Genomic DNA, 25,649 nt, shown 5'->3' on the forward strand with positions numbered 1-25,649 from the left:
CGGAGGAAGCAGACTCCAGTTTACCGATGTCAGCAAGGTTAATGTCACCAATAAGTCACGTGGACACCGCGCGGGCATCACATGCCTCCTGCGATCATGTGACAAGAAGGGCCCTTGGCCTCTGAGGTATTCGTCCCCCAAACCCAGAACTTCTGTCCAGTCATCAGAAAAACACCAGAGAAACCCAAATGGAGGGCCAGTCTAACAAAATTCTGACCAGAACTTCCTAAAATTGTCAGGGTCATGGAAACCGAGGGCGGACAGAGGAAACCGGTGCTGACCAGAGGACACCAGGGAGACATGACAACCAGACACAGTGTGGGATCCTGGATCCAATTCCTGGACCAGAAAAAGGACATTAGTGGGAAAACCGGTGAAATCCGAATAAAAGCTGGAGTTCAGTTAATAGTCATGTACCCGCGTTGGTTTCTTAGTTTTGACAATGGTACCATGGTAATGGAAGATCTTAACAGCAGGGGAACAGACATGTGGCACTCTCTGGGCCACCTCTGAAATGTTTCTGTAAATCTATAATTATTCCAAAGTAAAAACTTTATTTTAAAAAGTCACATGGTGGGGGGGGGGCGCCTGGGTGGCTCAGTGGGTTAAGCCTCTGCCTTCGGCTCAGGTCATGATCTCAGGGTCCTGGGATCGAGCCCGGCATCTGACTCTCTGCTCAGCAGGGAGCAGAGAGCCCCTGCTCCCTCCTCCTCTCTGCCTACTTGTGATCTCTCTCTCTGTCAAACAAATAAATAAAACCTTTAAAAAAAGTCACATGGGTATCAGTGTCTGAACCAGGATTCAAATTCAAATGTGTCTGTCCCCTTCGCCCACACACTGCACCCTCCCTGCACCATCTCAGGCTAGAAAGCCATTCCCAAAAGCTCCTTCATGGGTCTGAGTGGCTCCCCATCTGCCTATGTTTGCCTTCTAGGACCAACCTGGCTCACGTTTTCTTTGCCCCATGACCTCCTTTTGAGAGGTGAAGGATGCTCTGGTCCGCGCAGGTGTGTTTGCATCTCAAGCTCATTTCCCTGGTGTTTCTCCTCTCCTGGGTAATTTGGGTTTCAATGTTCATTGGCCTCCCCAGAAGCCACCTCTCCTGTGCAGCAGCCATCAGACTCCACGTGGGAACCAAGGGGGTTCCAAGAAGGGTAGGTCCCCAACCTGACTCCAGGGCTAAAGCACATGACCTAGGATAGGTCTCTCAGCACACACCACCCCTGGCCACCGTGATCAGCCCAGAGGTAGCCCCATGACCTAAGCTGGTCTAGTTAGAAAGCATCCCCGGACTTGGACAGGGAATGCTGGGACAAAGAAAATTCTCTCCTTCCAGGGGCACCTGGGTGGCTCAGTCATTGAGCTTCTGCCTTCAGCTCAGGTCATGACCCGGGGTCCTGAGATCAAGCCCCATATTGGACTCCCTGCTCAGCAAGCCTGCTTCTCCCTCTCCCTCTGCCTGTTTCTCCCCCAGCTGTGCTCTCTCTGTCTGTCAAATAAATAAATAAAATCTTTTAAAAACAAAATACCCTCCTTTCATGTTGGATGTGAATGAAGAAGCCCCTGGAGGCCTTAGGATGAAGACAATACCAAGGACAACCAAGTGGAAGAATGGAAAGAGCAGAGTCCTCAGTGATGTCACAGGAGCTGCTGGATCAAGCCTTGCTTGAAGCCCACCTTGTCCATATATTTCTTAGTTTTGAGAACTGTGGAAGGCTGAGACATGGTCCTCTAAAAGATATCTGCCTCCTAGTCCCAGAATTGGTAATTATTATCTTCTATGATAAACAAGGGAGGGGGGACAGATTTTTCAGGAGGGATTTAAGGTAAGGACTCTGAGATGGAGAGATTATCTGGGTGGACCTGAAATAAAATCCATGTATTCTTATCCTTGGGAGGCAGAAGTAGCTCTGACACAGACACACAGAGAAGAAGGCAGTGTGATTCCAGAGACAGAGTCTGAGTGGTGTGGCCACAAGCCGAGGAGAGCTGGCAGCCACCAGAGCTGTGAGAGGCAAAGACCCATTCTCCCCTGGCAGACATCCCCACTACAGGACAGAGTCCTGCCCTGCTGACACCTGGATTTTGGCCCAGGGATACTTATTTTAGATTTCTGGCCTCGGAGCAGTCAGAGAATACAGTCCTACTGGTTTCAGTCACCCGGTGTGCGATCATTTGTTACAGCAGCTATAAGAAACAGACACAAGAGCCAATAAAGTGTCTTCAATCTCTATGCCTGGTTGAATACGGTTTCTTGTCAGTTGCCACACAAAGGAGTCTAATTCACACCCAGCCCTGTCGTCCCCTCCTCCGGATAGGGGGTGAGCTCTCCCCACTGGGAGGCAGCTAGAGAGCCTCCTGACCTTTAGCTGGAGGAAGCGGGGTTGGAGGGGGCAGCATCAGACAGCTTGAAGACTCCAAGCCAAGGCATCATGGGAGTTTATTTACAGAAAAGTCACAGCCGCCAGGGCCCATGCAGGCTCTGGCCAGAAGACCCCAGATATATATACATCTCTCTATATATACGTCCCAGCACCCGTCAGCACCAGAGCTGTCCCCAGCTGGGTCCCTGCCAGAGGGACCAAGAGTCAGGCAGCATGAAGGGAGTGAGCCCCAGTCCTTGCCAGATATCACAGGTCACCTGTGCAGTCCCTATGCCAGAGGAAGAAACTGGCGTCGGCCCTGAAGTGGACTGGGAGGAGCATGAGGACGGGCTGCACTCCGGACGCCAGGCCATGGAACACCAGCAGCGGCCTGGGGCATGCGACACCAGAGGTCCCTGCAGACCTGTCCAGGAGCTGGGCACGGAGCTGGCATCCCACCCATCAGGCAGGGGGCTCCCCCAGTTTGCTGGGCGCACTTGTGATCCGCTTATTCTCTCGGAGGTTTCGAAGGCGGGCACTGAGGCTGCTGATCTCCTCCACATAGGCCTGGGGCACCCACCCCTTCTCACCATCTGCCAGGCGGACCCCTTCCAGCCAGCCTAGAGCCACACGGGCCAGGAGCAGCATTAGTGGCATCAAAGGGACACCAGGGCCGGGTCTGCCAGGGAAAGCCTAGGCCAGGGCTTTGTCTGCACCCCGGGGGCAGAGGTGACCTCATCCCAGCGTCCCAGTTCCAGGAAGGACCCTGCCTCTAGCAGTCTCATAGATGAACTTCTGACCTGTTTTTCCTGACATCCTCTACAAAGGGTATTTCCCATTCTTCCCCACCCGTCGCTCTGAATCCTCCAGCTTTGTAAGAGGGAAGTTCCTCCTCTTGTCTAACTTGATTCCTACATGCTGTGGTTGATCAACACTTGCACAACCTTTTCCTGTGATATCTTAGCCATCTAGCTACCTCCTGCCCACCTGGGTCCCATCAGGGAGGCCTTCCCAGGAGGCCCCTCTCACCGTCACTGGTTTGGGTCCTCACGGCCAGGATGTCCGTCTTCTCCAGAGTCAGCTCGTCTGGCTGCAAAGCCTTGTACGTCCTGACGCACTGAACCTGGGGGCGGTCTGACAGCCCAAGGGAGAGTCAGGGAGTCCCCAGGTAGAAGGAGGAAGGTGAGGGGTCAGAGGGTGGCTGCTGCTGCTTCATTTTCTCTGCACCTCCGTCTGCTCACCCTGGCCACCCTCCTCTCTTACCCTAAATACAAGCCCTTGGTAAATCCAGTCCCTGCCAGCTTGGGTTATTGCCCAGGGCTCTCACCTCCCCAGCTCAGTCTAACACCTTGACGCTGACCTCCAGGTCAAGGTCCACCTGCCTCCAGACACTCCCCACAAAACACTAATGGTCCCTTCATCTGCCCCTGTTGGTACTCCAGGGCTCCCTCTAATCCGTCCTTCTCAACTGGGAGTCAAGTTACATCACCTCCCCGCCAATTATAACCCTCTGGGGCTTCCTACTCCTCTGAGTAAAATCCAAAGCCCTCCCTACAGCCTACAAAGTCCTACATGGCCTGGCATTGTGCCTTCACAAGCCCCTCTTCCTCACTTCTTCCCCTTCACCGGACCCTTGCTCACGGAGCTCAGCAACACTAGCTGCCCTGCTGTTCCTAAACATTCTGAGCTCCCTCCTGCCTCAGGGCCTTTGCACTGCCTATCCTCCTCCCAGGAGAACTCCCCCCCAAATCTTTTCATGGTTGCCCCTCTTCCTCCTTCAGGGGCCTTCTCTGACCACCTCTCAGGAATGCGAGGCTCACACCACAGCTCAAACAGGACTCTTAGCCCAGAGAATCTGCTTCAATCTAGGCCCACGGCTCTTTCTACCACAGGAGACAGGCTGGCAGTATTGAGAAAACCACAGGCTTTGGGGCCAGACCTGGCTTGAATCCCAGCTCTGCTCTCCACTGGCCTGTCTGACCTTGGGCAAATTACTTAGCATTTCTGAGCCTCTTTTCTCAGATATGAGAAAATGAGTCTACCCAACGGGCTTATCAGGAGGATTAAGTAAACTAAATGCGTATAAAGGCGGCCAACACCAGGCCTGATGAGGAACAAGTATGGGTAGAAACAAGCTCCCTTCCTTTTCCCTTCGTTAGCTGAGCCCTAACTCCCCGGCTCGGCAACCCTCAGCCACAGCCTGGTGTCCACTGGATCAGGGGTCCCTCTCGGACTGGGCAACACTCTGGCTTACCGGCCTCACTCACACCCCAGAGAGAAGCCTCTAGATCAACAGAGCTGATCCCCCATCCCGCCCCACCCCACCCTGTGGCCACTTTGGTTCCTGCTCCTTTGCAACAGAGGCAGAGGCAAAAGTGGAGACAGATCAGGGCGTCCGTCTCAGCTCTGCGGCTTACCAGTTCGGTGAACTTGGGTAAGTCACTTTAACCTCTCTGAACCGCTGTTTTCTAGCGGGTAAGATGGGCTTGTGCGGGGATGAAACGGGAGGACACAAAAGGCTTTGCCATCAGGCGCCGCCTGAGCACTGGGAAGACGGTGGCGGTGGCGGGGAGGTCCGGCCTGGCTTAGGCAAATGTCGCTGCTCTTCCAAGGGTCTGCACGGCAGCCCCCAATGGCCCCAGGCCGGCTGGTCTCTCTCCCCGCCGGCTCGGCCAGCAACAAGGCACCAGGATGGGAGGAAAGGGGGAGAGCAGTGAGGGACCCAACCCCGGGGGGATGTGGGCCCGGAGGCAGACTGCTACCTTGGCCCTCGCTGAAGAACTCTTTATCCTCCTGGGAGCTGGAGGGACACAGGGCTGAGATCCATCGCTGCTTCTCACTTCTAGGGAGGGGGAGGCTGAGTTGCCACAACGTGCAAAGTACAGTCTCCCAGGGCCAGGGTGGTGAGACAGGGCTGGGAGGATTGGGCATGGTGTCTGGACTCGGGGCATGCCCGCCCCACAGCCCTGTCTGTCCCCAAGCCCGCGCCCCACCCAGCTCTGAGCCCAACAGAGCAGGCCCGGAAGCCGCTGGACGCCAGCTCCACCCGTGGCCTGCCTCAGGCCCCGTCCTACAACCCGCCCAGGGGTCCTCTCCCCCCACGCCCAAGCCCACTCACTCCGTCCGGGCCCTCAGCAGGAACTGGTGCTTCGCGTGGGGCCCATGGAGGAGCTGGAGGAGGAACACGTGGCCGGGGACGCCTTGCAGCTTCCGGCTCAGGTCCTTCACCTGGAGCTCGGCCATCCTGGCGTGGACGAACACGGCGAACTTCCCTAGCCTGCGGGACCGGGGCAGGTGAGGTCAGCCCGCTCATCCTCGGGCTCCCTCCCCGGGGAAACTCTCGGAAGGCAGTCACCTCCCTAAAAGCCGGAAGGCAGTCACCTCCCTAAAAGCCCGCAGGCCCCCACAAGGAATGGGGAGCACAGACTCCCTGGCAGACGAAAAAGGTGACAAAACTAGTCCCTGCCCCTCAGGGCACACTTTCAGGTTCTCTGAGTCCCTGTTCTAAAGAGCCAACAGGCGGCCCCTCGGATGAGACCCCCGTGCTGCTTAGTGTCTGACTCTCGGACCACGAAGAAGCTGAACTATGTCTCTCCTTTGCTATTCTATCCTAGTGCTCCACACTGCCAGGCCCATCATTCGGGTTCAATAAACACTTGTGGGAAGGATGGGGAGGGGAGTGGGTCAAGGATGTCCCACAGGTCCTTTCTTCTCAACCTGTCTGAACAGCAGTCAGTATCTCCCAGTCCAAACCAGACCCCTTCACTGTTCCCCAGTCCAGGGAAAGACTCCGTCAAGTAGCCCAGGAGGAAACTCAGCCATCATTCCAGCCTCTTCCCTCCCTCTCCCCACACACCCCGCCAGCAGCTCCACCCTACCCAACTCCTGACTGTCCCTGGAATCCGTTTCCCACAGGCCCCCTACCATTTGGGGGTGGATCTACTCTCATTTGGGCAATTGTAATAGCTTCTGGTCTCGCCCCTTCCAGTCCATCCTCCAAACTGGCCAGGAGTGAAATGTCACTCGTCTACGTAACTCTCCGTGCTCCCCATGGCCCTCAGAAAGCACAGTCTCTGTCCGATGGCTTTCAACAAGCCCACAAGGCCTTCCCCTCTATGAATCTAGCCATATTTAGGCTTCATCCTCCCCCAAACACACTCTGCTATTATACCCTACTGTGACTTTGCTATATCCTCCCAAACTCCTTCTCCACCTGGAAAACTCCTATGTATCCTTCAAAACCCAGCTCAAATGTCCCTTCCTCTTTGAAGTTTTATAGATTCTCACCCCATACCAGGGGATGCTACAGTAGGAGTGCACCTTTCCCCTAAAAACCCTGAGCAGGTGGTTATAAGGATATAGCTTAATTGTCCTGAGAGCTCCTATAGGCGGAAATGACCCTAGCACCCTTCAGGGCCCGGAAGAGAACAGGGATTCGGTGACACTTTCGTGAATGAATGAATAAACCAGGAATAAACCTTTCCCATAGCCTAAGAAGTCCTTTCTTCATCACATCCAGCCTGAAGGTTTACCTCACTCAGAAAGACTTCTCCCTCATCCCAAACTGTTAACAATCATAGCTAACATTGCGTGTGTGTTCACTGTGTGCCAGGTACTATGCTAAGCTCTTTCCCCGTCTTATTATCACAGAGTCTCCCTACATATAGTCTCTATGTTACAGATGGAAGACAAGATAATACAATGGTTAAGAGCCTAGGATGGGACATCAGACAGACCTGGCCTCCCCTGGAGCCCTCTTGGCTTCTGCACTTACTAGATCCATGCTGTTGAGAATAACAAGGGAGCCTACTTTCCAGGCAGATGCTTAGAGAACTAGGGATAATAGTGCAAACAGTGGGGGTACCTGGGTGGCTCAGTGGGTTAAGCCTCTGCCTTTGGCTCAGGTCATGGTGTCAGGGTCCTGGGATAGAGCCCCACATTGGGCTCTCTGCTCAGCAGGGAGCCTCATTCCCCCTCCCCATCTGCCTGCCTCTCTGCCTACTTGTGACCTCTCTCTCTCTGTTAAATCAATAAATAAAATCATTTAAAAAAATTATGCACACAGCATGCCTGGCACAGGACAGGCACTCAGTAAATGCTGGCCATTATCTGGATGAGTTGGGTCAGAGCTGAGACTCCAGAATTATGCTCTTAATCTCTGCTCTACTCGTCTTAAGCTCAGAGCACCATTGAGTCCTCTGCACACAGCCTAGCCCTTGGTTCTCAGGTCTGGAAAATGGACTGGCCTCACATCGCTGCCTTTTCTGGGGGAGCCTCCAAGGCTCAGGGTGCCCCAGCAGCACAGACAGGGGCTTCCAGGCCCAGTGATGCCTGACGGCAGGGAGAAGGGACCTGGCTCCGGTCTACCTCCCGCACCCTGCCTAGACTCACTCCTTCCGCCGGGAGAGCAGCAAGCAGTCATTGAAAAGGTGCAGGTAGACTGCCTTGCTGGACAGCTTCAGCTTGGCGGGTGGCGCTGCAGGCAGTGGTGCCAGCTCCACTAGCTCCCCATGCCGAACCAGCCAGCGGGCTTGCGAGATCAGTGGGAAGATCTGGAAGTATGCGGGAGGCAAGGGGGAGAAAAGGTCAGGCCCCGGACAGCAGGGCAGACAGCACAGAACAGGGGAGGGGAGGGGAGGGGGGGTGAGGAAGTGGCCTGCTGTGCCTGGGGAAGGACAGAACGAGAGTGGCCCCTTGGTGGACCCCACCCCGCCAGCGGCAGGTGTGCACCTTGCCCTCAAAGTGGATCTTCTTGCTCAGATGGATGAGCTCCTCTGTCCTCTTCATGGACTGCACGCTGGCATTGCACTCTTGCACCAGCTGGGGAGGCCGTGTGTGAGTCATCTGTGGTCCCCCAACCCCGGCTCCCAGAGCCCAGCCTCAGGCTCCCACCTGGGAACCAGAGGCTCTGCTGGCTGGGGCTCATTTGGAGATATGCCGGGGATCTGGGGGGCGGGGTCCTGGAGAGCTGAGCTCACCTCCTTGAGTGCATTGAAGGCTCTGGTGGCCATGTCTTCATCTTCCGAGCCCTGTGCTGTCCGTTTCAGGATGTTCTAGAGGGTGAGGTTGGTGTGGTGAGACAGACCGGGACCTCTACCCATAGCCCTGCCCGCCAGTGGTTACCCAGGAGGGGCTGTGGGAGGCATAGCATCATTCCCCCCACAGGTCTCACTGTAGCCTGGTGCCCTCCACGTACCTCGACCAGCATCTTGAGGCGGGTGATCCTCTGAAATGGCAAGATAAGGAAGGAGGTGAGGGGCAGACGTTGGCATACGGGAGACTCCTCCAGGCGAGCCAGGATGCCAGGGAACTTGGGGTTCTCCAGGCTGGAAGATGGGGAGGGACCTGAGGTCACAGATGGGCTCATAGATCCTATGAACCCCCAGGATCCATGACCCCAGCCACCCTCTTGGTTTTTCAGGTGTCTTCCTGTCACATCCTTCCTGCCCTTTGGGGTGGGGTCTAAGCTGACCCCGGTCAGAGAGCCCTATTCAGGAACCATTCCCGCCTAAGACTCCCTTTATCTCCAACTCCCACCACCCCACGCCCGCCTTTCAGAGCCTCCAGCCCTACAGCAAGCGCTGGTAGGTGCGCTCCTGGTAGGCCTGGTTGGTGACATAGGGCAGGTACACTCGGCGGAAGGCTGGACAGTGGTGCAGCACAATGTCACACACACTGAAACGCAGGACATCTGCCTCCAGCCGCTGCTCCAGGTCCTGCAGAAACCTGAGGGGTCCGGTGAGAGGTCAAGGTCAGGGTCAAAGCGAGAACCCAGACCTGGGAGCCCGGCCAGTCACAACAGGCTCTGCCCCGCCCCCACCACACCTTACCGTACCACTCCCTCACCTCTCGCTCGTGCTCTTGACTTCGGGTAGTTTGGAGAACAGCCATTGCTTGTCCTGCACCCCCAGACATTCGCTCAGTTCAGCAGATCCTAAGAAGTGGCCCACGGCCACCGACAAGCTGTGGATGTAGGACGCCTCGGACGTGATCAGCTCAAATTTGGCCTGAGTGAGGGGGAGGCGGGATCGAAAGGGCTGGACCGGCCCGCCTCAGACACTGTGAACTCACCACCCACCCTTCCGACGCCGCCTTTCCCTCCCTGTCCCCCTGCTGTTCCAGCCCCACTTCCGATGACCTAGTACCTGCCGGGTGAAGGGGACCACCTCTGGCCACGCGCTTTTGTTCAAACTCAACGGAAGACCTCGATTGAGGGGTGGAACCCCTAGCTCCACCCATCGGGCCTGCACCCCCCAGCCGGGCCCTCTCAGTCCTTCGCCCACTAGGCGTTTCCTCTCCAGAGGGCTCCGCCCCTCCTGGTCCCCGCTTTCGCGGTCCCACCTCGGCAGGCCCAGCCTGACTCCGCCCCTCGGCCGGCCCTGTTGGCTCCGCCCCGGACCCCACCCCTGACCCCACCCCTCCTTCCCGCGGCGGCTCAGTCCCCGCTAGCCGCCAGCCCCAGTTCCTCGCACCCACCTTTCGCATAGACGGTCCCGCCGGCCCCGCCCTCTCGTGGCCCCGCTTTCCCCGCTGGGTCCCACGCCCACCTCCAGCAGCGTGCAGTCCCGCTGGCCCGGTAACCCTGGGCCCCGGGCCCCGCTAAGTCGGGGGACCCGTCCCCCGTCCCCCTGGCCCCGCCCCCGCTGTGGCCCCGCCCCCTGCGGGCCCCAGGGCCACCTCCCGGCCGGCAGCCCCGCCGGCCCCGCCCAGCCGGCTCCCGGCGCCCACCTCCTGCAGTTTGCAGTCGCGCAGGCTCAGCGTGGCCAGGACGCCGCTGCCGCGCACGTCGGGGATGTCCTGCCACAGCGAGAAGGTGGAGCCTCGCGCCGAGCGCTGCGCCCGGAAGGAGCTGCTCGGGGAGAGGTTGGCGCGCGGCGGCCCGGGCCCCTCCTCCGCGCCCTCCGCCTCGTCCCCCGGGCCCTCCTCCTCGCGCTGCTGCCGCCGCAGTTCGCGGGCGCTGGCCACGTCGCTGTATTCCTGGTAGAGGACCGCTGGGCGGGGAGAGGGGCGGGGGAGGGCCGTGGGGCGCCCGCCTGCCCGGTCCGGCTCCTGCCCGGCTCCCCGAGAGCCTGCCTCAATAAACGAGCCTTTCGGACGGTTCGGGTAGCGGGACACCGTGAACTCGTTCACTCACGCACTCACTCCTTCCACCCACTGCGTGCTGGGCACTGTGCTCGCTCCTGAGATTCGGCTCTCCCTCCCTCTCGCCAAGATCCCAACCTCTCAACTCTCCAAACCCCCCCCCCCCCGGCCCCTCCCCCCCCCCCCGGCCTCCCCCCCCCCCCCCCCCCCCCCCCCCCCCCCCCCCCCCCCCCCCCCCCCCCCCCCCCCCCCCCGCCCCCAGCCCCTTCGTCCCACGTACTGTTAAGGAGAAACCGTGACTGGCGCCGCTCGCTGGAGCTCCTGGACCCCAGAGCCAGCTCTTCCGGCGTGTCCAGCCTAGGAAACGGACAGGGTCAGGGCCCTACTTCGCCTGCACCCCTGCACCCCTCCTCGGACCGAGCGCACAGTGGGAGATAGTACCTGGGCTCGGGCCAGCCGCTATGGCACCCGCTCGGGTCAATAGGGGCTGGCATCACCAAACCGTCCACCCTCATCTCTACACTGCGCGACTCCCTTCCAGATGATCTTCCTAGAGAGGGCGAGAGCTCTGAGGGTGGGTGGCTCCAAGAATGGCGCCGGGCGCTGGGGTGCCACGCTGCAGCTGACCAGCACCCAGTCTCAAGTGTGGGCCTTGCCCCATGCTGCATCTGGTTCATGGCCTGCTCTTAGGGCCCAGGGGAGAAGCTGGTACCTTCCCGAGCTGCGCCAGTGCCTGACCCTGGGGTCAGCACCCTGGCTGCTGAATTCCGCCCCAGACGCAGGGAAGAGTGCAGGCGGGTCATCAACTCGGAGGCTGAGAAGCGCCTGCGCTCAGGCCCCTCCAGGCCTACCCTGGAGGGTAGGGACAGCTCCGGTGGCCTGGGCTCCTCTGTGCTCAGGGTCTGCTCTGCTGCCTGGCCAGGCTCGAGGAAGACAGCATGGGCTCCGGGGCTGCCAGGGAGCTCTTCACGCTGATAGACCCGCATCTTGCGCCCTGTGGGGAAGTGGGGTGAGCGCACTGGCTGGCATCCACTAGGTGCTCTCTCCACTCCTCCCTGTTGCTACCCTGTGGCCCGGAGCATCTGAGGGAAAGGTCAGTATTTTGGCCAGGATCTGGTCCCCATCCCCAAATGGGATCAACAAGAGGGCTAGTAGAGAGAACAGAGCGCCTGACTGCAGTGGACAAAGGGCCAAGAGCTCAGGACAGCCCCTCATCTGCTGTGCAGCCTCTGAGAAGTCACCTGTCCTCCCTGATTTCCAGTTCTCTTGTCACTAGAATCTACCACTTGTCCTGCCTGTTTGGGGGAACTGTGGGGCTTATGAGTCTTAAAAGTGCCACCCAACTTCTCCCCTGTCTGTCCCACTAGGCCACCACCCCCTCACCCAGAGTGACTTACATGCAGATTTCTTCTCCGAACCGTGACTGGCCCGGCGCTGTGGCTGTGGGTGCTGGGGACTCCAGGGTCCCTCCAGAGCTTGGGGCTGGGCACTAGGACAGTGTGGCCAGCTGCCAGCTCTGCTGGGCCGCAGCCCCCCACTGGTGGAGATCTCGGTGTCTGGGACTTCCGGGGATGGTGGCCATGGCAGCCCTTGGAGAGGAGCAGGGGTCCCCAGGGACCAGCGGCTGCCGGGAGCCCGAAGCTCCTCTGGGGCAACAGGGAAGAGATCCAGACACACAGGGCTCGGGGGCTGCAGGGTGGGCAGCTCTGCAAAGGACAGACTCTCCTGCTGGCACACAGCTACTGGGCGGCGGTCAGTGCCACGTGGCCCAGCCAGGTGGGACGGGAGGGTGGCAGGTGGCCCACAGTCCATTCCTCCTTTGCTCTGCCACCCACCTGAGCCTGCAGGGGAAAAGGTATGAGAGGCAGACACAGAACAGGAGGGCTGGCCAGCAAGCCACCTTTGTCTTGGAGGCCTGGACAAACCCTTGTGTACACACATGCGCACACATCTGTTCAAGCACACTCACACACCTATTCGCATAGTAACAGCTCATACTTACTGGGCACTTACCAAATGGCAGGCCAAGTGCTTTTTATATGTCATTTCATCTAATCCTCACCACCCTGAGGTGACGCTAGTTTTATCCCCATTTTTTTAGGTGAGGTCGGGGAGGCACAGAGGTTATTTGGCATAGGGGAGAGCCAAGATTCAAACCCAGGCAGTCTTGCTTCTGAGTCTGTGCTTTGAACCAGCTCGTGCATTTTCAACTCTCACTGACCTATGATCAGACACACATACATATGTTGTCACACAATCTGTGTATGTTCCATGCACATGCACACATGCTTCCTTCCAAGGAGACACATGGACATACACACTTTCATGGGTACACTCAGACACTTCATATTCACAGGCTTACACATTCACACTTTTCACACAACTACATATATTCACAGACTCTCTCTCTCTCTCTCTCTCTCTCTCACACACACACACACACACACATGCTGACCCATTAGATATTTATGTATCTGCTCAAGCTTTCTCACACTCCTGTTCTATTCACACTCACACACCGAGATATCAACGCACACACACAGGCCCAGAAGTCCTTGCTTTGGTGTTACCCAACCTCCCCTCCCATGCCCAGAGTTGCAGCCTTCAGCTCTGAGTAGTGCCCACACCCTGCCAGGCTGGCTGGGAGGGTCACAGACTGGCAGGCGGGCCACCACGGAGATCAGGCTAGGCCCTCCCGGGAGAAGGGCAGGGAGATGTCCCAGCTCCCCAGTTTGGGGCGAGAGAGGGGTTCTTCCCTACCCGGGCTCTCAGCCCCAGATCGAGCCAGGCTGACTGGGTCCTCTCTGGGCAGGAAGTCATCCCCAAGGAGTCTGCCAGAGCCTCGGGACAGGCCTGATGACAGAGGGATCTGAGCCCTCACAGCCCTTCCCCTGTCCCTCCACCGGCGGTCCTCCCGCAGCCCCTCACCTCTCCAGCCGAGGGCCGCTGCTGATCTTGTTCTGCTCCTGCTCCCCGCGGCTGGGGAAGCCCTCTCTCTGCCCAGCTGGCTGGGGGAGATCCCACCCAGACAAAGAGTTTGATTCATCAAACCCTGTGGTGAGGCAAGCGGGAGGGAGGGAGGGAACAGGCAGTGGGCTGGGCGGGGGCCTACCCTTGCCTGGCCTCACTGTGGGCAGGCGGGGCAGCAAGGACCCCCCCCCCCAGAGGCCCCCTGTGGCCAGAGGAGCAATGCCCAGCCTGGCAGGGCAAGGAGACCCAGGAGACAGAGATAGAGACCCAGAGATACGGAGAGACTTTAGGCAGCATCTCAGCACGGGAGACACCAAAACACTCCAACCCAGAAAACCACAGATGCCGAGACATTCAGGGACCCAGGGATGGAGACAGAGAGACAGAGATACCGAAAATGTCACAGACCAGATACTCAAAGACAGATGCAAAGCCCAGAAAAAAAACAGGGAGACAGATGGACAAACGTTTTGTGGCCCACTGCGTTGCCAGTCTAGTGAGGGAGCTAAAAATGAGGACAGTTTCAACTCAGGGTTGGCAGGAGCCAAGCCAGAGGAACCATCAGCGCTGGGTTCGACTTGACCTGAGCATTCCAGGAAGGCTTCCTGGAGGAGGTAACGGCTAACTGTTCCAGCTGAAATAGCCAGGGACCCAGTAAACATGGATAAGGAGAAAATCTTGACTTGAGAGAAACGGTGACAGTGTCGGTGACAGTGTCAGTGACCGAGGGATGAGGGAGGGATGGAGGAGAGTACCGGGGGGAGGAGCACCACTCTATCTGCACAGCTTCTCCCTTGCTCTCTTCAGTGCCTGCCTGGGGTGGGGCTGCTCCCAAGAGACAGTTACTCTGCCAGGCCCTCTCCACAGGGACAACTTTAGCATGTACCTTAAACCTCTGTCCATCTGAGCACATCTCTGTTTCCTCATCTGATAAATAGGCCACTCATACCAGCTTTAAAACACTAAAGTGTGAGGGGCACCTGGGTGGCTCAGTGGGTTAAAGCCTCTGCCTTCGGCTCAGGTCATGATCCCAGCATCCTGGGATCGAGCCCCGCATCGGGCTCTCTGCTTGGCAGGGAGCCTGCTTCCTCCTCTCTCTCTCTGTCTGCCTCTCTGCCTACTTGTGATCTCCATCTGATAAATAAATAAATAAAATATTAAAAAAAAAAACAACACTAATGTGTGAATCAATGACAGCGCGTGTAAAGCCCCTTGCATGTGGTAGGAGCTTCGTAGTTGATAGTCATTCTCCTGAGTATTATAATTAGTCTTTCTCTAGTCGGGCAGGTGGCCTGGGTCATCCCACGGATGGGGAAACTGAGTCAGTGAGGATGAGACCCACCGTTCTTTGTAGGAGCGTGAGGAAGGAGACTCGGGAACACTGCCTGCCAGAGAAGTCTCTTTCTCTCCAGGACTCTGAAGTTCTTGACATAGAAGTCCCACTTGCTTCCGTGAGGACCCGTGTGCAAGAATACACACGTGCTCTGCTCCCCTTATATCCTGGGAGATCCTCTCCACTTGGATCTCGGAAGCCCCTGGAAGGCAGGGAGCACACCACCCCACACCCTCCTGAGTTACAGGGATAAATGAGCAAAAACATGGAAGCCTTGGGGCAGGAGCACCCCCTATTAAGACCTTAGAGGAGAAGCCTAGGTGAATGCCAGGGGAAGGTGGTAGGTTTTCTGTAGAGAGGAGGCTGGAGGCAGGTCCCTAGGGGAAAAGTCAGGGATGAGTCAACCTCCACCTCTGTCAGACCAAAAGGCAATGACCCATCTAGCTGGGATACCAGCCCTATGGCCTTCCAAAGATGTGGCCCACTCAACCTTGGTGCTCGGGACCAAGGAGACGTTGAGCTGTGTTCATATTGTGTGCAGCTCATCTCTGCTAGTAAAAAAAAAAAAAAAAAAAAAAAGGAAAAAGCCTCAGGAAGAGAACTGGCCCCAAGTAGCATGTTCATTCCCAGCCCCAGAAATGATCACTGAATATTCTAGTGCCAAGGGTCATTCTGGAACCTATAGGGGAAAACCCCTAAGGTTCAAGCCCAGTGTTGACACTACCAGCTGTGTGGCCCTAGGCGAGTCATAGCCTATTCCTGGGCCTCAGTGTCCCCATCTGTAAAGTAACATGGGAAGTCCCTCTTGGCTGCCCCCTCTAGGAAGCTCATGTCATCATGAGTGTCTCCATGGCCAGAGAAGGACAGTAGGGACCAAGGAGGGCTCCATCCAGTGGACGCTGCTAATCACACAGACAAGGAACCCACTTGGCAAGGCTGGCAGGGAGGGTCTCTGGATACTACTGTGGTTCAGGGAGATCACCTCTGGCTTCCTACGCCCAGGATTTCCCTGCCCCCTCCCTGGTCCCCCTTGCCCCAGTGCCCAGAGGAGTAGGGCCCTGCCATGGCCCCTGTGCCCCTTCAGGGACAAAGCCGAGTGGAAGGTCATGGCCGGAAGGGGGATCCAAGCCAAACAGGCTGTGGAGCCTCAGGAGGCCATAAGTGGGTGGGAGCCTGGATCAGAGGCCAGGCCGGCAGCACAAAGGACGCACTCTGGGAACACTGGCGGGAGGAGGATAGTACTGCCGGCAGCAGGGTGGGGCCCTACCTCAGCCAGGGAGCTCCGTCCAGCCTCTGACACGGTCCAGGGCTCCAGACCACCTGGGGGCTCTGGGGTTGCAGCTGGGTCCTCAGGGGGCGATGTCAGCATGGCCCCTGAGCCGGGCAATGCACGATCCTGGGTATTGTGTGGGGCGGGGAGGGGGGGAGGCGAAGGCGGAGGGAAAGGGAACCTCGCAGGCAGGCGGGCGGCTGTCTCAACGTGCCTGCTCCCCGCCCCCCTTCCCCAGAACCGGTTTGGCCAGTCTGGGGTACAAGAGGGGGGCTGGAACAATGGGAGTCCTATGCCCAGGAGAGGTTCTGAAGGACCCCAGACCGATGTCCTAAAGATGGAGGAAGCACTGCTTTTCTGTCCAAGAAACAGTTCACCCCTCTTCTGAAGCTAACCCCCACGTAAGACATGCTGGGGGAGGAGTGGCTTCACAGAGAAACTTCCAAGCCTTGGACTCTTCAGGGACCCTGAGAACTCTGTAGTTTGCTGACCCTCTCTGAGCTGGCTACAGCACCCATAAAATAGGAACACTCGTTTCCATGGTGGAGAGATGGAAATCACGAAAGTTGGTGATGTGAGGCATCGAGGACCAGCCCGACCAACCCTTTCAGCATCACTGCTGTCATGAATGACCCATCCTCCCCTGCTGCCTGGAATGACCCACCTTGCCATTTCCAATGGCCTCCTCCTCCAGGAAGCCTTCTGGGTCTGTAGTCCACACTGAATGAGCCCTCAATAAACCAACAGCCCAAGCAGAACCAGCCTCCAGTAAGGAGACTGCAGCAACCATGCAATCATCCCAAGCCCATGAAAGGGAAAGCTGTTCTTTTCCTAATACTACCTGCCACTTATTTAAGCGCTCCATAATGGCCAGACACTCAGTGTTAATTCCAATATGTACACAAATACCAATACTCATGTTGTGAATAAATTATTGTGCACTATGTGCCAGGCACTATTCTGAGCACTTCACATCTGTTTACAGGTTTCCCCCACTACCCCAAAGTAGAGCCTTCCTACAAAAGCTTTCCTAAGCCAAAAATGGCACAAAATAAAGAAGCAGTTACCATTAATGTATATGGAAAAATGTTTTTTCAGCATTTCCATACCCCCAAAATAACCTCTCTTAGACTTTTCTGATACTTGAGGACACATCTTCCTAACAGATGGCAAAATTAATCGAGATAAAGGACAGATGCTCCTGGACACAGTTCAAAGTTCTGGTAGTTTGATACTGAGTTGCCGAGTGTGGGGCGGGGAAGAGCTTGGTGGGGCAGGCTCTCCGCTCAGGGTGTTTGCTGCCTCTATAATGGATCTTTGCAAAACAAATGTTGAATGCTATTTCCTCCTTTTTTCACCATTTTCCGCAATAGCAAACATTTTCTCTGTATTTCCTCTGGTTGGTGAAAACAGGTAGTAATAGAGGTCTTTGGGGGAAGCCAAGTGGTTGTAACACAAACTTTTGAAAAGCAGGGTATACTGTATTCATTTACTCTTGGCCACGACCCTGTTATTGCTCCCACAAGTACATGTTAAATCAGGGGGGATTATCCCATTCAATCTCTCATCAGCTCTATGAAGTCTCTATTTTATAGATATGAAACTAAGGCCCAAAGGATTAAATCACTTGCTCAAGTTCATACAGCCAATAGGTGTCAGAACTCATACTCAAGCCCAGGTCTTTGACTCAGCCACCAACCTCTGTCCTAAGCCACAGCCCAGGACCACGTGACCAGGCTTTTGGGAAGATCTGGTGAAAAGTGTGTAAACGTCCATTGGGAGGTGTTTCAGCTCCCCTAACTTAAACCCTCTTACTATTACTCATACACTGCAGGCCTTCTTGAGCATATGGGGTAGGTGTCCAGGGCCCAGATCCCCTACCAACGGGTGACCATTCAGTACTGAGTGATTAGCGTCCCTCCACTCCCTCGATCTCTAGAGCACGCAGACATGATGAAGAGACACTGCACAGCATGTGTGTGTAAACCAAGTGTCCGTGGAGAGGCGGCACCCTGGGGGGCAGAGAGGTTTGTTGCCAGCACTGCACGTGGAAAAGGAGACTGCGACAGGGAGAGGGAGGCAATGCGAGACTAGCGGTCTTCAGAGAGCTTTAATCCTCACAGTCCAGTTCAGAGGCCGACGTTGGGGCCGCTGGCCAAGGTACTGCCCAGACCCCCTGCCAGAGGCAGAAGACCCCCCCCCCCAAGGGGAAGGAAGCATCAGGAGAGCCCAGGATTCTTGAAAGACCGTTCCGCCTCACTCGCCCCGGGTCCCGGGCTCTGGGGACAGTGCCCCTGCTGCAAAGGACAGAAAGCATGGCTTGGTCAGGCTAAGTAAATTGGTCCTGGAGAGCAGAGGGGACTCCAGTGGGGACACTGTCATAGAAGGGGCGGGAAGTGGGCGGAGTTTGGAGAAGGAAACCGGCCAATTCTCCCTATGGGAGAGGCCAAACCAGAGGGCGTGGCAAGAGAGGGCTGAGCTAAGGCCTGGAGGCGGGCCGAGGGGCGTGGTCAGGGAGGGGCCAGGGTCTTTTAGCCGCGCTGACCGAAGGCAGCACCTCCCGGTTGTCCGCAGGCTCCTGCACGACCAGACAACGCTCGCGCTTTATTTTGGTCACCAGGGCGGCTGGAACGTCGGGCACGAGCCAGACGAGGAGGCGCACGAACACCACGTGCTGGGGGCATGGGGGAGCCAAAGAGACAGTGAATCCCTTAGTTACCTTCATTTATCGACGCTTGCTGAATGCTAGGCTCTGTTCTGAGGTTTCCCGGGTATTAATTCACTTAATTCTCACAACACTAGGAGGTGAGGACAGTTACTACTCCTGTTTTACAGATGAAGAGACTGAAGCATAAAGCGGTTGTCATTTGCCCAAAGACACAGGCATAATTCGAAACCTGTAACACTAGGGACCCTGGTAGAGGCCGAGCTGGAGAAAGGATCCTAAGCAAAGCTGGAGGGAGCATGCCTCCTCTCCTTCCTTCAGGTCGTTGCCTAAAGAGAACAGTGGTAGTGGTAGTGCTGCTTATTGAGCACGTACACAGTGCTGGACACTGTGTAAGGGCTTGGCACCGAATCTTCATAACGACCCTATGAAGTAGATACTACCCTATAGCATACCCCCCGTTTACATCTGGGCCGCGGCAGCGCTTAAACTTGAACTTCAACCCCAGTGTGTCCCACACACAAATAGCTGAGCCTACCTCGAAGGCGACGATGAAGCCCAGACGCAGGGCCAGTAGCTTCCAGTAGAAGAGGGTGAGGTTCCCCTGTGGGTCGCAAAAGGCCGCGTACCTGAGCTGAGGAGGGCACGGGGTCCGGCGAGTCTCTCCCGCCCCTCCGGGCCCTAGAGCCTGGCCCGGTCCCCTCAGGATACTCTCCCCCCCTCCCTCCCCCCCCCCCCCACCCCTGCCCCCCCGCCCCCCGCGCAGACTCAGCTTTCTGTCCTCCCAGTCAGGCCCCGCCCCATCCCTCCCACCCACGGACTCACCGCTCGGCCTCCAGATTCAGCGCCCCGGCCCCCCAGCCAGGCCCCGTGCTTCCTAGGCTCAGCGCTCCACCCCTCCCAGACAGGCCCAGAGGCCCTCCTTGAGGCTCTCATTTGGAGGGCGTGAGGTCCACCTGGGCAAGGTAGATTGGAGGTGCGGGCGCAGTTGTGCAGTTGACTAAGCTGCACAGAAGGCTGTGGTGTTCCTACTGGCGCAGGAGATGCATTAGGTCCGCGGTGGAGGCGAGGAGAAAAGCTTGCAGGGCCAGAGGGACTCCAAGGCCCAATTCCCCAGCTACCCTGGGTCCAAACCCATTCCCGTGGGCAGGATGAGCCCGCGTCCAGAATCCTGGAACTCTACCTCTTACCTTCCTATCTCTGACCCTGGAATTCAGCCCCCATTTCCCCATTGCTAAGCCGCCTTTCCCGGACTCTGATCTCTATTTCCCCCTCTGACCCTGTATGCCCCTCCTTTGCCCCATGCTCACATTCACAATGAAGGTGAGCCATGGCCTTAAGCAGAGGCAGCCAGATTCCAGTGCCCTGTACCTGCTCAGCCTCTGGCCTCCAAGACTCGCAGGGGAACCTGTGATAAATAAAAAATAAACAGCTCTCCAACTGGTTGTTGTTGAGCAAAGCAAGCAGGGGTGCCGGCGCAAGGGCCCAAAGCCCCCTCACCATGACAAGGATGGCTGCAGAGCTGGTGAGTTGGTGAGGAAGGCAGGAGCAATGTGGGAGGGAAGTGCGACTCCTTCAAAACCCTGTCACTGGGATCTGGGCCATCTGTGGGCCCAGAGTGGCCAACTCTGGACATGCACACTCGTGTTCAGAGAGGCAACAGGTGTGCCTCCTGGGGCCCAAGAGGCTGGGTGTTACAACCGCGGGGTGGGGGGAGCCCCCATCTTTTTCTGCCTGTGTAGGGAGTTCTGGAAATACAGGAATGAGGTCCAAGTCATTTTTGTCTCTGCAGGGCCTTTCCCCTCAAGGTTCTGGCTAAACACCTGTGGATGGATGCATGCATAGATGGAAGGTACGTGTGATGGACGGGAGAGGAACCAATGGGTGGGTAAACCGGATAGGAAAAATTGGCAAATCTCCATGAGTGGGTGCACAAGTGAGTGAGCAGAAGGGCAGATCGGTGGACAGACAGGTGGATAACTGTGGATGAGCAGAGGGATGGCTGACCGGCATGAGGACGGATGGACAGATAATGGATAATGCACTAGTTCATTCAATAACTGTGAACTGGGGCGCCTGGGTGGCTCAGTGGGTTAAAGCCTCTGCCTTCGGCTCAGGTCATTATCCCAGGGTCCAGGGATCGAGCCCGCATCGGGCTCTCTGCTCCGCAGGGAGCCTGTTTCCTCCTCTCTCTCTGCCTGCCTCTCTGCCTACTTGTGACCTCTGTCTGTCAAATAAATAAATAAAATGTTTTTAAAAAAAACAACAACAAAAAACTGTGAACTGACTGCGGCACCTGGCTGGCTCAGATGACTGAGCATCCAACTCTTGGTTTTGGCTCAGGTCCTGATCTCAGGGCCATGAGATCGAGCCCCGTATCAGGCTCCAGACTCAGTGCAGAATCTGTGTGAGATTCTCTCTCTCTCTGCCCTCCCCCCAAAATAAATAATCTTTAAAAGAATAATCTTTTAAAGATTATTAAAAATAATCTTTAAAAGAATAACTATTAACTGAACACATACGGTTCTGCAGTAGATACTAGATATGCTGTGGTGAACAACCTGGGCACGGCTTAGGCCCTGATGGAACCACAGTCTAGTTGGGGAGACAGACCTCAAATGAACAAGCACAAATATGTAATTGTGAACAAGTCCGATGAAGGACTGATCTAAGTAAGGAGTTGTGGGGGGGGCAGCATCCCACAGTGGTGGCGGTAATGGCAGGGAAGATCAGTCTGTGCAAAGGCAGGGCCATTCTTTAGGGTGCATGAGCTGTATACCACCATATTCTAGAGGGCACCATTCACATTGATTTTGCTACCTCTGTGTTCCCTGACTGCTTTCTCGGTCCTCCCACATCTGTTTAACCTCATGCAGCCCATAGGGCATAATACGACCCCCTAGAAGGTGTTGAATGAGGGCAATGCATGATGTGATTTGTGTTTTCAAAAGGTCACCCTGACCCTGAAAATGAATTAAGTAGGGTAAACATGGAAGCAGGGAGATCTTGGGAAAGCTACCACAGTGGTCCAGGTGAAGCGGTGTGGCTGGGACAGGGGGTGGGGATGGGGGAGGGAGCGGCGGTGGAGATGTGGACAAGCAAAGAGATTCAGGATCAGTGATGGGGTGTTTGGTGGGAAGCTGGCTGGATGGGTGAATGGAATGCTTCTCCTCTTCCTCCCTGTGCCAGAGTTTCTCTTTGAGACCCTAAATATGCCCAGTGTTTAATCTCACCAAACCTGGTTTCATCCTGATCTCAGGGGAGGGTGGTAAGTAACCCAGGAGGTGTGGGAAGGAGCCAGATTTGGAACCTGGAATGATGGTCTCTGGTCTGGGCTCTTCCCAGCATGCCTTGTGGTCTCTGAGAATTCTGGGAAGTGGAGTTCCGGACCTGGCAGGCTGCACTGGGCATCACTTCCTCTTCCTGGAAGCCACTGAGGTCCTAGTGGTGGGCCAAGGGGATGCTCTTGCCCTTCCAGTGCTGCAGGAAGGCTGTAGCTCAGAAGGGCTCAGAAGGACATGAAGATGCTGAAGAACACAGTTGCCAGATAGAGAAGCAGCCCAGCTGTAAGGGAGGGAGAGAAGACACACTGCAGGACCAGAACTACCTTCCCTGCAGCCAGGCCCAGGTGTTCCAAGCCCTGTCCATTCCCTTGTCCCTGTCTCACCTGGCCATGGGGCAGATCTTGGAAATATTCCACGTGGCACAGGTGTTGCAGAGTGGGCACATAAGGAAGGCACCCTCATGACCCAGATCTCTTCCCTGTGAGCTAAAGCTGCCCATCCTGGGAAGGGCTGTTCTCAACCAGCCAGCTGATCTGGCCCACCCAGCCCATCCTCCTGCCCCCGGCTCCAGCCACTCATGGTGTGTTGGTACCCATGGTAATAAGGCCAGAGATAAAGACCAAGGTGCCCCTAAGGGCAGCAGACAGGCTGTGTGCAAAAGCCAGAAGAGGTGACAAAGTCCGTGAGCCATCATCACTGTACTTGACCTCAGCTCCCAGCCCCCACCCCCCATTGCCCGACTCACCTAGCCAAAGTCGATGGCCTCCGTCTCCCCAAAGTATTCTCATACAAGGTGTAAGGGTTGGTGCCTGTGCCAGCATCGCCAGGAGGCCCAGGATGAGTGCAGCAATCGGTGAGGGTTGGGGTGTGCCTCAGGCACCTGATACCCGGGCAGTGCAAAGGGGTCCTAGGCAGATGAACAGAGGGAGGGCTGCAGGGCGGTCCCAGAATTCCCTCCTGATGCCCCAGCAGCAGAAGAGGGCTGAGCTCTGTCTTCTCTCCTTCACGCAGTGGGAAGCCTGTAGCGCAGACTCCGGCCAGCAGACAGGCTATGGCTTTCTGCTCCCCATTGACTGCCACCTGCCTGAGAGGATCCTGACATCAGCTTCCTCCCCATAAGGTCCCAGGTCCACCCTCCCCAGGCAGCTGTCTTGCCATTCATGTCTCTGTGTGTTGGAGAAGTACGAGTGGTAGGACGCACTGCCTAGGAATCGGTGAGCAGAGCAGGGGTCAGACCTAACACAATGGGATTACAGGGTCTAATTTCTAGGCTGGGGCAGAGGGTGGAGACGTAGCAGTTGCTAAAGCCAGAGAGCCCATCTACCCACGAAGCTCAGCCTGGGCTGGTGTGTTCCAGCCAGATGGACAGCTGAGGGGGTACTGAAGAGGTGGGAATCAGGTATCAGGAGCCGCTAGAACACAGAATGGCTGAAGACGTAGCATGAGGGAGGCGGGAGTTGCTTTTCTGAAGAACTTGGGAGCCAAGCGCCCCGCCCCTCCGCGGAAGGCCCCGCCCCCTCACGTAGCTTGCAGGGAGTTGCGGGCTGGGAGCGCCGGATAGTCCCCCGGCTTGGCCACGTGTAGCTGCAGAGAGTTGTATAGGCAGGCGCAGGCGTCGCAGCGGTTCTTCCGAGCCGTCCGAGGCCAGGTTGGATCGGGCCTGGGGGACAAGAGCAGAGTCACCCGCGCCTGGCGACACTCCACACCCGGGCCGACTCCTCCCCGGCCCACTACTCAGTCTCAGTTTCTCTGCGTAGAACCAGAGCAGCACCCGGGCTGCGCTCAGCTTGGCGAAGTGCACGGCCTGGGCGCGGGACCGTGCGCCTGGGGGCCAGGGTTCCCGGTGGGCCAGAGCCCCGAGCCCCTTACCTTGAGACCCCGGCTGGGGCTGACAGATCCCGTTGTGCGCGAGGGTCCTTTCCGCCTTCAAAAGCATTTTGACGCGCCTTTTCTCGTTTGAAATTCAAACGAGGAGGGAACTAGCGCCCCCGTTTTATAAACGTGGATACACGCTGAGCGGGCCGGCGTCCTCGAGCAGTGGCTGCTGTTTCCCAAGTATTGGGCATCTCCAGTGTGTCAGGCTGAGCGCTGTGCACACTTCGCCCACTAAAGCATCAGCCCCTCTGAGGGGCTGACACGACAGTAAAGTCCATTTTACAGATGAGGTGGTGCAGTCGCTTGCGCAGGTCCCAGAGCTTGTTAGGGGAGCCCGCGCTCAGCTTCGGGTACCCAGCCGGCTCAGCCCGTCTCCACTGGTTCCACTGGAGCGCACACTGCGAGCGCCGCCGCGCGGGGGGAGAGGGCACAGCTGCCCATCCCTTAAGAGCACGAAGACTACGCCATGGCAGGGAGGACAGTTAGGAAGGGTCCGCCTCTTTCTCTCCCGGGCGGGAGGCAGGGGACTGGGTTTATCAGTCCCACTGAAGCCAGAATTAAAGGAAGTAGGTTGCGCTGCAGCAAGAGGAATTGGGTTTGTTTCTAAGGGGGAACTACCCACTGCCCGTTGCAAGCAACGGACCAGAGATGCCACAGGCTTGCTCACAGAGGGAGAGGGGACTTAAGAGAGGGCCGTCCGTTGGCTACTCTGGGCTCGGGTGATGTGGGGCAAGAGTCTTGTCTGGCCCAAGTCTCACCGAGTTTGGTTTTCCCGTCTAGGAAAAGGTTGCCCTGGATTCTGAGGCACAAATGCTGACGCAGGACGGGCAGAGACGGGCGTGGTCCGGGTCCTTGTCCTCAGTGCCATTGCCGTCCTGGGCGCAACAGGACGGAAGTGCGGGGGAGAGGAGTCCCCTGCAACCTGCAGTTGCAGGTGCCAGGAGTGTCTCCATTCTCGGTCGGCCCAGCTGGGCTGCCCCTCCCTCTGCCCACCAGCCGCCCATCCCTGGGTGAGTATGCAGTGTGGCAGCCCCTCTGCTGCTCTCAGCCCAGGAACAGCCACCACTACCATAAGAACAACGTGGAAGATCATAGCCAGCCTCTGTGGTGCCCCTCAGGTGGTGCCTGGTGCAGCGCTGAACATTTACATACCATTTACTTACAACTCCCAGAAGCGGGTGTTGTTATCTTCATTTTACAGAGGAACACGCAGGAATTGAAGTGAATGGTTCAAGGTCCTAGTTCTCCTTCGCCTTCCTTCTGGAGCCCCTCCCCACCCTCAGCTCTCCGGATCTACCCCTACATTCAGACTGGAGTAGAACCCCAGCTTCTCCATCCCCACTGCCCCAGCCTTTGAGTCTGAGGTCCAAGGGAGGGGAGAACCTCCACCCTCTCACCCTTCACTCCCCACCCCCAGTTGGGCCCCCTCCGGTCCATGCAGCTCCAACTTGTCCAGGCCCCTGAGCCTCCTACCTCCATCTGGGCACTTCCCTCCCCTCCCCCAAGCCCGTGCCTGGCACATGGGGATCACAGCTGGCACCAGGCTGCCCAGGGAGTAAGATCCACCGCAAGACAGGAAACCCCCACCCCCACCCTGGACTCAGCCAGGGTCCTGCATCCCCTTCCTTATGCTGGGGCCAGGTTCCTTGCCAGGGGGTCCTCCCACTTGCCCAGTTGCCCAGGAGGCCAGCCAGATCTGGGTGGCAGAGGGAAGAACTTTTCAGTGACCAGCTGGGCATGGCCTGGGAAGGGAGGCAAGGGGGGGGGGCGGAGAAAAAGGGAAGGAAGTGAGGAAGGAGGTGACAGC

The 25,649-nt window shown here is 57.1% G+C and overlaps 1 protein-coding gene across 11 annotated transcripts; it reads right to left on the bottom strand.

The window, feature by feature from the left end:
- Positions 1-534: 534 nt before the first annotated feature.
- On the bottom strand, positions 535-24,256 carry ARHGEF19 (Rho guanine nucleotide exchange factor 19). 11 transcript variants are annotated; one of them, XM_059376324.1, is made up of 21 exons: positions 23,837-24,256; positions 22,713-23,627; positions 22,074-22,247; positions 20,055-20,091; positions 19,509-19,639; positions 19,222-19,287; positions 11,843-12,286; positions 11,158-11,439; positions 10,887-10,995; positions 10,726-10,802; positions 10,092-10,354; positions 9,210-9,370; positions 8,937-9,089; positions 8,560-8,689; positions 8,342-8,416; positions 8,094-8,183; positions 7,755-7,915; positions 5,482-5,640; positions 5,126-5,205; positions 3,393-3,497; positions 2,424-2,983 (listed from the first exon to the last, which is right to left on the bottom strand). In XM_059376324.1, exons 7-21 carry the CDS (start codon positions 12,255-12,257, stop codon positions 2,826-2,828), a joined length of 2,418 nt encoding a protein of 805 aa, XP_059232307.1. In that variant the 5' UTR covers positions 12,258-12,286; positions 19,222-19,287; positions 19,509-19,639; positions 20,055-20,091; positions 22,074-22,247; positions 22,713-23,627; positions 23,837-24,256; the 3' UTR covers positions 2,424-2,825. The 11 variants fall into 11 exon arrangements, with proteins under 11 accessions (XP_059232302.1, XP_059232307.1, XP_059232306.1 ...); XM_059376323.1 differs by having other exon boundaries at positions 19,509-19,711; XM_059376321.1 differs by lacking the exon at positions 19,509-19,639 and having other exon boundaries at positions 19,994-20,091.
- Positions 24,257-25,649: the final 1,393 nt, after the last annotated feature.

Source organism: Mustela nigripes, chromosome 14, assembly GCF_022355385.1.
Source record: "Mustela nigripes isolate SB6536 chromosome 14, MUSNIG.SB6536, whole genome shotgun sequence".
Taxonomy (NCBI): Eukaryota; Metazoa; Chordata; class Mammalia; order Carnivora; family Mustelidae; genus Mustela; species Mustela nigripes.